Genomic DNA, 13206 nt, shown 5'->3' on the forward strand with positions numbered 1-13206 from the left:
CTTGGAAATGCCTCCTGCCCAAGCCCTGTCTGGCAGCCGTGGGGTTGGGTTGTGTGTCCCCTGGGCTACACAGCCCCTGGGGCCGGGGTCTAGTGAGAACCTGGACTCTCCATCATTTGGCCCCCTCCTCTTCCTGCATGGCCCACAGTGTTTCCGTGAGCCCTGCGTTCCTAAGCCAGCTGGGCTTTTACAACACAAGCTATAGATAAGACCCACCCAAGTGGTCACTACTGGGGCCTGGAGGGGCTGTGGTCCCCACCCTTGCACCTTGCCTCTCAGGAGGGCCCAGCTCCTGTTTGTCTCAGCCAGAGTCACAGAAGATACTTTTACACCAGTAGGCAAACATTCCATCCCAGTTTCCTGTCCAGGCTGTAACATGAGAGAAAAGGTGCTTTCGGCTGAAAACCCTGCCTTTCCAGCCAGGCATGCAGGTCCCTGGAGAGGGTGGTGAGAGACAGGCCGGGAAGATGGCAGGACTCCTTCTAGTGCTAAAGCATACCAGGAGCCTCTCAGTATTTACCGCAGGAAGAGCCCCACTTGGGACCTGCTCAGTGTAGAACTGCATCCTTTCCTGTCTCCACCAAGAGCATTGTGGGAAACTCCTGCCTCCAGCAGGAAGAGCATGTGTTGAGCCCTTTGACCACAGACACTGGGGCAGCATCACTGTGTTTGGGATCCTATGGCCTCTGCTCTTGGCTGCCATCACCGTGGTTCTGGCTTTTGTGAATGAGCACGGAGGACATGATCGGTCAGACACTTTGTCAGACAAGGTCCGTGACACTGCACTGTGTGAGGGCTCCACGTCGGGGACGACAGGTGACCTCCAAATGAGGGCCTGCTTTGTCCTCTTCGCGGCTTAGCCAACACTCAGACCTGAACTTGACACGAGAGCGCTGGGTGGGCATCACTCTGTGGGGACATGTGCCAGGAATGGTGGTTCAGGGCCCCGTCCTGACCTGACCCAGTTGCTTCCCTAGGAGTGCAGGGCCCTGGCCTGTGGCAACACCCGACCTGGGCTCAGCCCCCCACACCTGGTCAGCACTGACCACGAGACAGGGCCTCCCTTCTGCCCCCTCCTCCTTCCTCTTCTTCTCCACACTGGATTCCACTCTATTTCCAGTTTTCTCAGGTTTCAACTGCTTTCCTACCAGAAGAAAATAAAACTAAGTAGAAGTGTTTTTTTCTAGGTTCTGAGACTATAACTGAATTTTATTCTCATTTTATTTTTGTAACATTTTCTCACTTTTTCTATAATGTTGATCACTTTTATAATGGGGGGGAAACAATGATGGTATATTCAGGCCCTTCTGGGGTTTGAATGACAGGCCATGTCTGATCATAAACGCCAAGCGACCGTAAGGAGCGGCATCCTCAGGGCTCAGGATCTGTCGAGAGAGGCAGGAAGGGGACTGACGTGTCTGCTCTCCCCTAGGTGCCCCAGGACGAGTGGGCTGGGTACCCCCCTGGGGGCAAGGATGAGGAGATCCCCTGCCGGAGGATGAGGAGTGGCAGCTACATCAAGGCCATGGGCGACGAGGAGAGCGGGGAGTCGGACTCCAGCCCCAAGACATCCCCCAAGGTGACCCTCCGGCCGGAGCCTCTGCTCAAGTCCATCGGACCCAGGCCGCTGGGAGAGCTGCAAACGTAAGCCCCCACCTCCCCACCCCAGGGCTGTCTTCTCTGCACAGCCACCCCCACCTGGGCCACTTGTCACCCTACAGACATCCTAGGATGAAAACAGTAGACCTAATGGCCATCAATTTTCAAGTCCTTAAGAAAACAATCAGGCCTTCAGTTATTTACTTACTGCAGAGTAATTTAAGGAAGTAGTCATGGGTGATTTCTATGTCAAATAATGATTTTAGAGCTGTCACAGCCAGCAGCCCTCAGTACCTGCTCAGACTATTCCAGTCACTTATCAGGAGCACATTTGCGTGCATGTGTAAGTGTGTGTGTGAAAACCACTATGGGGGGGGTCTTATTTACTATAACTTTATAAGTGCATATATAGGCCACGAATTTTTTGTGGGGTTGAGTGAGGAATTGGATGATTTTTACAAATATAATCGCATATGCTTTATAGTTTGTCCAAAAGTACACTCTTGACAAATTCAACTAATTTCCCAAATATAAACAAGAAGAAACTGGAACCCCGGCTATTGGTGTGAACTATGACACATGACTCTTGTTCTTGGCTGTGACCCTGTCGTGTGTGTCGGTCCTGCCAGCCAAGTCTGGACATAAAGACAAAGGGCCGTCTGCTCTTTCTACCACGAGCTGCGTGTCCTCCGAGTGAGGATCCAACAAGAGGGTGAACCGCAGCTCCGTGCTTTGCCCATTGCGTCCCAAGTTGTTCTTGTGGTGTAATGAGCAGATGAGGCTTGATCAGGGTGTCACCTTTGTGTCATTCCCCACGGTGGCCCCATGGGCACAGCTACCCATGAACAGCGGTGTGGCTTCTCCTGATAAACTCATCTGGTAGTGTGAACTAAACTCTGTCATCCGGTAGCATGAACTCTCGGGATGAAAAATTAGAATCTTGAATTGAACTGAACTCACATGTGGCAAATGTGAACTGTACCTTTATGACTAACTCAATCCCACAGTGATGGTGTGGTATTTTTAATATTTTAGGGTGAATTTTGCATATACAACTGTTATGAGGGTTTCATTTGTTTTGCCACTCACAAAGGCAGTATTCACTTTCTACCTATATTTGCAAAGAAAAAATAATTGTAAATTACTGTAAAGCCTGCAGTTTTTATAGACTCACAGGTGGGGGGTCATATATTTCGATTTTTAAAATCTTGTGTTCTAGTTCTGAGAAAAGTGCCATTGGTAATTTGGTAAGTCTTGCATTGAATCTATAGATTGCCTTGGGTAGTATAGTCATTTTACAATATTGACTCTTCCAGTCCAAGATCACAGTATATTTTTCCATCTGTTTGTGTCCTCTTTGATTTCTTTCATCAGCGTCTTATAGTTTTCAGAATCCGGTCTTTTACCTCCTCAGATAGGTTTATTCCTAGGTATTTTATTCTCTTTGATGTGATGGTGAAAAGAATTGTTTCCTTAATGTCTCTTTCTGACTTCTTGTTGTTAGGGTATAGAAATACAGCAGATTTTTGTGCATTAATTTTGTATCCTGCAACTTTACTGATTTCATTGATGAGCTCTAGTAGTTTTCTGGTAGCATCTTTAGGTTTTTCTATGTGTGGCATCATGTCATCTACAAATGCTAATAATTTTACTTCTTCTTTTCCAATTTGGATTCCTTTTATTTCTTTTTCTTTTCTGATTGCTATGGCTAGGACTTCCAAAATTATGTTGAAAAAAAGGTGGTGACAATGGACATCCTTGTCTCGTTCCTAATTGTAAGTGTAATGCTTTCAGCTTTTCACAATTGAATATGATGTTAGCTGTGGGTTTGTTATCTACAGATTTTATTATGTTGAGATAGGTATGCCTATGTAGGTATGTAGGTATGCCCTCTATGCCCACTTTCTGGAGGGTTTTTATCAGATAAGATATTGAATCTTAAAAGCTTTTTCTACATCCATCAAGATGATCATATGGGTTTTATTCTTTAATTTGTTAATGTGGTATATCACAGTGATTGATTTGCAGATATTGAAAAATCCTTGCATCCCTGGGACAAATTCCTCTTGATCAGGGTGTATGATCCTTTTAACATATTGTTGGATTTGATTTGCTAATGTTTTGTTGAGGATTTTTGCATCTATGTTCATCAGTAATATTGGCCTGTAATTTTCTTTTTTTGTGGTGTATTTGCCTGGTTTTGTATCAAAGATAAATACCAAATACAGGAGATTCTGTCATGCCTCAGTGGTAGCAAACCCGACTAGGATCCATTGAGGATGCGGGTTCCATCCTCAGCCTTGCTCAGTGAATTAAGGATCTGGCATTGCCATGAGCTGTGGTGTAGGTCACAGATGCAGCTCAGATCCCACATTGCTGTGGCTGTGGCTGTGGCAGCAGCTATAACTCCGATTTGGTCCCTAGCCTGGGAACTTCCATATGCTGTGGGTGCGGCCCTAAAAAGCAAAAAAAAAAACAAAACAAAAATGCGCAGTTATACACACATCATTTTCAAACTACCAGAAAGCAAGGATAAAAAGAAAATCTTAAAGGAAACTTTAAAAAATAAAAGACACCTCACATACAGAGAACAAAAAAGTTTGTCTTTTTATTATAAACTATTCAAGCCATAAAACAATGACGTGACACCTGTAAAGTATTCAAAGAAAAGTCTAATAGCCCAGAATTCTAGACTTAGAGAAGGTATCTTTCAAAAATGAAAATTAAATAAAGATCTTCTTTCAAAAACAAAAGCAGGCAAATCATTGTCAACAGACCTGTTCTACAAGAAACATTAAAGGAAGTTGTTCAAGCGTGAATACGGAATAATACAATGACAGACAGACATTTGAGACTAGGCAAAGAAGGACATTCCATATCTGCCTTGTGATGGTGGCTTCATGGACGTGCACCTGCCACAGTCCAGAAAGGGAGAGATTCTGACAGGCAGCAACCAAACCAGAACTGGCAAAACCGAGGCCTGCAAAACCAGACAGAGGATGGTAAATGGAATCTATGCAAGCAGCTCCTCTGTGGTGAGAAATAAACATTTGGAGTTCCCGTTGTGGCTCAGTGGTTAATGAATGGGGACTAGGAACCATGAGGTTGTAGGTTCGATCCCTGGCCTCGCTCAGTGGGTTAGGGATCCAGCATTGCCATGAGCTGTGGTGTAGGTTGCAGATGGGGCTCAGATCTGGCATTGCTGTGGCTCTGGCGTAGGCCGGCAGCTAAGCTCTGATTAGAGCCCTGGCCTGGGAACCTCCATATGCCACAGGTGCAGCCCTAGATGATGATAAAAAAATAAAAAATAAATAAACATTAAACTGGGACAGAAAGAGGAGGCGCACGTCAGCCTCACTCCCCTCTTGCTGTGTTCATATCAGGTGGTGTAAATGTAAGGCAGCCCCCAGCACCTTCTCCCTCCTTCTGGGCCAGTGGTTGGTGAGAAGACTGAGTCATGGGAGAGCCCTGCCCTGGAGGGGAGAACCTGAGATGTGATGGGAACATGGGCTCAGAGGTGTCACAGGCCCTGAGAAACATGAGCTTCCTTTTTCTCCAGATGACAGTGACAGTCCTTTTGCAGATTGGACACCAACTCTGGCCATCCTGGAATTCATGGGTCAATGACAAATAGTTATCTCCTTGGTTCCTGGGGAGGAATTGGGTCTACTTCTGAGACACAGCCAAGTCACCCCAAGAAACCTTTGAAAGGACACAGGGTGTTCAGAACCATCTAGAAGATTCCCTGGAGGTCCATCAGGGCCACCTTTCCCACCTCCAGGGCATCAGGTTTTGCTCCTTCCTGATGCTGGGACTCCATTGTGAACTTGGGCTCTCAGTCTCCTCAGATCCACAGCTCCTAGCACCTTTCACACACCAGCCCCAAGCCCTGCGTATCCCAGGCCCCCTCCCCTCAACGTCCTGTTTCTGAGCATCTGCACACCTGGTAACCTAGCTGAGCCCACGGCAGGTTCCTCACAATCCAGCTCCTCCCAGCCTGCTTCCTTCCCACTGATCCCCAGACTGGAAATCTGCCTTCCAGCCCCACCCAACTCCCTAAAGTCTCCTGGCTGCCGTGCAGCCTCACACTGACGTGCTCTGTTCACCCTTCAGCACCAGCTCAGGATCACCTCCTCCTGGGAGTCTCCCTGAGTCACTTCCCGGTGTATGGTGCCAGAGTGCTCTGTGCTCACTTCTGCCATTCACGTGTGTGCTCTCCGCAGTAGCCTCGGGCTCTCTGAGGGCTAGAAATGTCCTGTTTATCATTGCCATCCTGTCTTTACTGTGTAGCATCTTCTATGTGCTCCACACTCACTGAATGGAGGTATAGAACTAGCCTCCTGTGAATCACTAGTCAGGGATCATTGCTAATCAGCTTAATAAGTGAACTGCTATTAAGGGCACCAGTAATATCATCTGTTTTAAAGTTTCAAAAAATAAAGATCATAAATTGAGGAATGCCCATCCGATTTCCCATCGTGGCGCAGTGGAAACAAATCCAACTAGGAACCATGAGGTTGCAGGTTCAATCCCTGGCCTTGCTTAGTGGGTTAAGGATCTAGTGTTGCCATGAGCTGTGGTGTAGGTTGCAGGTGAGGCTCAGATCCAGCGTTGCTGTGGCTGTGGCGTAGGCCGGCAGCCGTAGCTCCTATTTCACCCCAACCTGGGAACCTCCATATGCCAGGGGTGCAGCCCTAAAAAGCTAAATAAATAAATAAATAAACAAACAAAGGAGTTCCCGTTGTGGCACAACAGGGTTGGCAATGTCTCTGCAGTGACAGGACAATGATTTGATCCTGGTCCAGCACAGTGGGTTGAAGGACCCAGTGTTGCTGCAGCTGTGGTGTACGTCACAGTCATGGTTCAGCTTCCACTTTGCTGTGGCTGTGGTGAAGGCCAGCAGCTGCAGCTATGATTCCACTCCTAGCCTGAAAATTTCCATATGCAGCCCAAAAATGAAAGGAAAAATAAAAATAAAAAAGATGTGTGAGAGCAGATACACATTCACTCAGTTCCTTAAACTCCCTAACAATTAGTCCAAAGAGGACCAGATGCCTGCCTCCTTGAAAATATCACACACCTTAAATGTGCAAATCTTCAATCAGTAGGGAATTTTATGCTCCATGAAGAAGTGTCCTCTTTCAGTTTCCACTGCTGTCCCTCAGCTGGTGACCTCCAAACCCTCCATTTCAGCTGGAGGAGACCAGGGGTGAGTTCTGTGCCAGGCCACATTGAAGCTGCAGCCAGCATTAAGAGTGGGTATTTGCAGCTCCATAGAATCCAACCTCCTGGATTCCTAGGTGCCTGAAAAGGTCTCTCATCAGACCTGAAAGGGAGGTGGGGACAAGGGCAGGGGAGGCACCTGTGCTGTGCCCCTCCTGTCTCCACCTGCCAGTGAGGCAGTCTCACCGCAGGCTTTGCAGACTCAATGAGATTCTGTCTTCAAAGCAAGGTGGGCGCGCTCTGTACCAAGGCCTTTTTCTGTCTCTAGTCATGGATTTTCATGCCTCTTCATTTATTTTAATTTTTTCTCTAGTAAATCCTCAGCTTTTGAGTCTCAGACTGTGGAATCAGCTCTTGGCATTGATCTATCACTTACTACTAATCTCTTATTTTCTAATTCATTAATTTAGGCTTTCACTGTTGATTTTCTGCTACTATTTCCTTAGCTCTATTGTGTTATTTCTCTCATTCTTCAGCTAAAAGCTTATTTAGTAGCCAAAGTGTTTGAGATTATGAACATTCCTAAGAGAGTACCTCTAGCTGCATCACACATATCTTGATAACTAATGCTTTTTTGTCACAACTTTCTGGATATTCTGCAATTTTGTTTTGATTTTCCCCTTGATAAAGTGTTGAATGAATTGAATGAAGGAAAGATCAACTTACTAGGATAAATGTAGCCACTATTAACTATTCTTCTTTTTTTTGTTGTTGTTTTTCTGTTTTGTTTGCTTTTCAGGGCCGTACTTTTGGCATATGGAGGTTCGCAGGCTAGAGGTTGAGACAGAGTTGCAGCTGCCAGCCTACACCACAGCCACCATAATGCCAGATCCTGAGCCCACTGAGCAAGGCCAGAGATCAAACCTGCATCCTCATGGATGCTAGTCAGATTCATTAACCACTGAGCTACAGTGGGAACTCCTATTCTTCTTAATTTGAATTACTTTTTCAAATTTTTGTATTGTGTAAACTTTTTAATACTGCCCACCTTTTCTTTCCAGCCCTTTGGATGGGGAGCTAGATTAGAAACTTAAATAAAATCATATCCTTTTTTCCAATTTTTTCCCATTTCTCATTGTATAAGTTCTCAATTTCCCCAAAGTCAAGTCGTTCCTGATCACTCTCATAGCTCATTTACTCACTCTTTAGACCACCGCTGAGCTACTTTTTGTGCATTTTTGCTCCTGTTCATCTAACCACCATGTGTGCTTTCCTGCACAGAAGCTGAGGGCGTTTCCTCTATTCATCTCATGGTGAACTGACAGCTCTGATAGCATAATGGACAGAGAATTTGTCACACTTGAACAATGAAGAGTGTTGAAAGAGATCACTCTTTAAACACAAGTCACTCTACTTTTGTAGGATTCAGATGTCTGATGGCAGCAGCAGATGGATCAGCTGAACATGCCTGTGGGAGTCAGTCAGGGCTTTCTGTTAACAAGCCAGAAGCCAATGGCTGTCAAAGCCTTGACTGTGTTTCCAGATGATGCAGTGAATGAGGAAATTAGAGCAAAGAGAGGCAAATCTGTAAGATTGGGGGCAAATAAAATTAAAATGAATAGTAAATCAGAAGCAGCAATAATTTTTACTAAGTCATATTGTATGCATTTCTCTCAAATGTAGTAACATCGATTTATTCTGTTGAAATCATTGTCTTCCTCAGTATATGATACTTAACGTATGAATCTGCTTATTTATTCATCCAATAATTGTGTGCTAGGAACTGAGTATGTAACTGAGATAATATTAAGTAAATAAATAAATGTCAGATTGCCAAGATATTAACTAGGCCCCTAAAACTAAACAGTTAATTTAAAATAACAGAAATCATTTTCACGGAGTTAAAAAAGTGAAGTTTTGATGAATGAAATTGCTTTTGAAATAACCATTTTATTAATATTAATAAAATGGGTTTTACATCTCTTTTATTGTGAAATTCAGCAAAATATGTCAAAGTTATTTATGTTAATTCTTCCCAGAGAACTCAGTCCGGCTGGTGCCTTGATGTCCATCTGTGACAGTGTGAGCAGAGAAGGACTCCGTCACACCATACCAGACCGTGAGCTCAGTTCTAATCTGAGCTGACACTTGAGTGTTTCTTTAAGCCACTGAATTTATGGTAATGTTCTATGCAGTGTATTAGTCAGGGTTCTCCAGAAACATAGGGTGTGTGTGTGTGTGGAAAGAGAGATGGAGGCACAGAGAGATTAACCATAAGGAGTTGTCTTCCATGATTGGGCACGCTGGCAGGCTAGAGGCTTGAGGAAGAATTGATGCTCCAGCTTAAGTCTGAAGAGAGTCTGGAGTCACAATTTCTCTTCATTGAAAAGGAAGACCTTAAGACCTTCAACTGATTGGACAAGGCCCACCCATATTATGGAGAGTGATCTGCTTACTCAGTCTCCTATCTATATTCCTGTTTGACCAAATATCTGGGTCCCACAGTCTAACCAAGTCACACATAAAATTAACCATCAGACACAGCAACAGAAAACTAATACAGGAAGGCATTAAAATATTAGTAATGGGAGTTCCCATCGTGGCGCAGTGGTTAACGAATCCGACTAGGAACCATGAGGTTTCGGGTTCGGTCCCTGCCCTTGCTCAGTGGGTTAACGATCCGGCGTTGCCGTGAGCTGTGGTGTAGGTTGCAGACGCGGCTCGGATCCCGCGTTGCTGTGGCTCTGGCGTAGGCCGGTGGCTACAGCTCCGATTCGACCCCTAGCCTGGGAACCTCCATATGCCGCGGGAGCGGCACAAGAAATAGCAACAACAACAACAACAAAAAGACAAAAGACAAAAAATATATATATATTAGTAATGGATATCTCCAGGTGGTGGATTTGTAGCTGAATTTTATTTTCTTTTAACTATTTTCTTTCTTCATTTCTTTCTTTCTTTCTTTTTTTAGGCCACACCCATGGCATATGGAAGTTCCCAGGCTAGGGGTTGAATCAGAGCTATAGCTGCCGGCCTACACCACAGCCACAGCAACACCAGATCCGAGCCACATCTGCGGCCTGCGCCACAACTCACAGAAATGCCAGATCTTAACCCACTGAGCAGGGCCAGGGATCGAGCCTGTGACCTCATGGATACTAATTGGGTTTGTTACCACTGGGTCACAAAGGGAACTCCTGCTTTTAACTGTGTTCTACATTTTTTCCAAAAGCGTATATGAGTGTTAAAATAAGAAAAGATATTGAAATCAGTTTTATTGTCTAAGCTCCCTCATAACCTATAAGTACTGTTTTTCCAACAATAATTCTGCATTTAAAACAAATTATCCTTGTGTTGTAAAGTTACCATGGTAGTAGATTTATGCTCAGTGACTTTATTAGTCTTTCCAGCTATAAGTGGAATTATAATTTTACGTGGGTTTTAAAGCCATTAAGGGAAATTTATTCCCGGTAGTGTCTCCAAGGATCATTTTCCTGGGACATACAGTGAGAGACGCTTGTGGAGAGACAACTCTGGGAGTACTCAGAGCTTGGTGTTGTCGCCATGGAACCCCCTTCCTTGACGAAGTGGAAGGGGGAAGCATGTGAGCACTGCTAAATGAGAAGCTCTCTAAAATCACGTCCACCCCCAACACCACCATGAGTAGTTGGACAGACCTTCAAACATCCCCCGGCCCAGACGGTCAAGGGCTTTTCCAGCACGGACTCCCTCCCAGGACCCCATTCCATTACCCGTGACTTCTAACTAGTGAAAAGTTCCCATACTGAGAGTTTTCCATTTGTCACATCCTGCACACTTTGTGTCATAATTCTTTTTTTTTTTTCTCTTTCTTTTCAAGGTTGCACCTATGGCATATGAAAGTTCCCAGGCCAGGAACCGAATCAGGCTGAGACCTATGCCACAGCCATGGCAACACCAGATCTGACCTGCATCTGCCACCACTCTGCAGCTCACGGCAACTCCAGATCCTTAACCCACTGAGTAAGGCCAGGGATCAAACCCATATCCTCATGGACACTATGTTGAGTTCTTATCCCACTTAACCACAACAGAAACAGCAATAATTCTTCTTTTTTATTTTTTATTTTTTATTTTTTTGTCTTTTTTTAGGCGGTACCTGTGGCATATGGAGGTTTCCAGGTTAGGGGTCAAATCAGAGCTGCAGCTGCCGGCCTACACCACAGCCACAGCAACATGAGATCCAAGCCGTGTCTGTGACCTACACCACAGCTCACAGCAACGCCAGATCCTTAACCCACTGAGCGAGGCCAGAGATCAAACCTGCATCCTCGTGGATACCAGTCAGTTTCGTTACTGCTGAGCCACAACAGGAACTCTTTTTTATCTTCTGTGTTTTCCTCTACTGCCTGATTAAATTATTGTCACCCCTCAAGTGACAATACACTCATTTCTTTTCATGAGTAATCTTCATGCAGAGAATGTTTGACAACATTGTTCGCTGACCAGGTCACAATTTGTCATCTCTTACGTACAGCTACACTATTATTTTCGTTTCCAATGGGTGCACATTTACTGATTACCTCCAATCACAGCAGGATGTAGATTTTACTGTCTATTGATTCTTACATTTATACGGGGAGTATTCAAGTAGTTATTAAATTCAGCAGTTGTCATTAAACATTGCAATAGTAAAAGAACTCTTTCTTCTTAAGTAGCTTGTACCTCTTACTTTATAGAGTGGTAGGTAATCAAATATTTAACTATAAAATCAGCAGTCAGAAAATATAATGGAGTGAGAAAATGGAAATACATATTTAATGGCTGCAGTGATATTTAATTTCAAGCACTTACAGGGAAAATACTGGAACAAAGCCAGCTCTTGAGGGCAGAACAGAATGTCTCCCCTGCACCTGCCCCTCCCCCCTACACACGCCCCTCCCCCTGCAAATGCCCCTCCCCCTGCCCACACCCTGACATGGCATTTATCTGGTTTTCTATTGGTCTCACTCTAAGCCCTTGCAAGCAGAGATCACATCTTAGTTACCAGACATGGAGTAAGTAGGTATTTGATAGTATTTGATGGGCTGAGTTGTTTATAAGGAAATTTTAACTGGGGCCAATTATGTGGGGTTATTAGTGGTAATTTTTACTATCACTTTGTGCTCTAGTCATCTCACTTGTTAGGCTAACAATTTTTAAAATTGTTCCTGAAGAGCCATTGAAGAATTTCAAGTAAATTAGCAGTTTCTGTTCCAGAAAGATCGCTCCGACTGTGTGGACACAGTGAGGCGTCTCTCAGGGCACGCAGGTGAGGTGTGAGACTGCGTGAGGCATGGCAGTGGGAGCACAGGAAATGAGTGGGAAAGCAGATGCATTAGGGGCGGAGGTGGACAAAAGGAGCAGGCAGAAAGGACCCCAAGGCTGTGACTTGGGCGGGTTGGTAGTGTCTTTCAACAAGAAGGGGGCCTGGAAACAGGGGCAGATATAGGGGTTGTGCTGAGTCTGGCCTTGGGCAGACTGAGTTTAAGGTGGCAGAGGGGAGTAGCCGCTGCATCCTGATGACCAGGGAGAGCATCAGTGGGTGGTGCCCCAGCCCCCCGAGGATGCAGACCCGCCAGATCCACCCTGCCCACCCTCTCTGCTTCTGGGCTGGGGCGCCTGATCGGGGCCTGTCAGAGAGACGCAGATTGTAGCCTGAGGGAGCCCCAGGGGCCAAAACTAGGAAACTCTGAGTGACAGAATAAGTCATAAGAATTGCAATCCACAAGCCAAAAGAAGTACCCATGAGTCCATACGGATACCTGCAAAGTACTGATAAATAAGCGACTGGGGAAGCAAGACAGTTCTCTCTGCAGTAGAACTTCTGTGTAGGAGGATTGGGGGAAAGAAGAGCACACATGGGCCAGCAGCACCATGTTAACTGCTGAGCAGAGGCTCTTGGGTACAGAACCTCAAAATATCTGCCTGCAAGGCGGGTATTAGCGGCCAAGGGAACAGTAGAAACTTCCCAGTGGAGAACCCAGCAGACTGCCCCCCACCCCCCAACCAGGTAACTAGAATTAAATCAACCCTGAGACACCAGAGCATTATACACCCTGGATATGACACAGGGAGCCAGCACATCACTTCTGAGGTGTTCCCACCAGAAAGCATCACCTCCATGTGACCCTGGCAAAGAGCACACCCCTGCATGGGGCAGTTTCCTTGACAAGTGATGACACTCTTCAACCCCGTCATGGCAAACAGGGCACAGGGGAATGTACAGGTCAGAAGGGGATTAGGAACCAGGACAACCCCATGCAGCCTGGGATCCTGGGAAGGCCGCTGGAAGTGGAAAGATCAGTACTGGGAAAGTGGTCACCTTATAGAGAGTTCTGATTTCCTGGTGTTTCTAATTAAAGCACAGGATGCAAGATGTTAACACTGAGAAGAGCTGGGTGAAGGGATGTGGGTCCAAAATTA

General features: G+C 45.5%; 1 protein-coding gene across 1 annotated transcript in view; it reads left to right on the forward strand.

The window, feature by feature from the left end:
- The window catches only part of DLGAP2 (DLG associated protein 2), a 657437-nt gene that overhangs the window by 575727 nt on the left and 68504 nt on the right, over positions 1–13206 (forward strand). Inside the window, exon 7 of the mRNA XM_047772228.1 lies at positions 1433–1644. Coding sequence (XP_047628184.1) covers positions 1433–1644 — 212 coding nt within the window. The remainder of the gene's footprint in view (positions 1–1432; positions 1645–13206) is intronic.

This window comes from Phacochoerus africanus, chromosome 3 (genome assembly GCF_016906955.1).
Source record: "Phacochoerus africanus isolate WHEZ1 chromosome 3, ROS_Pafr_v1, whole genome shotgun sequence".
NCBI classification, from domain to species: Eukaryota; Metazoa; Chordata; class Mammalia; order Artiodactyla; family Suidae; genus Phacochoerus; species Phacochoerus africanus.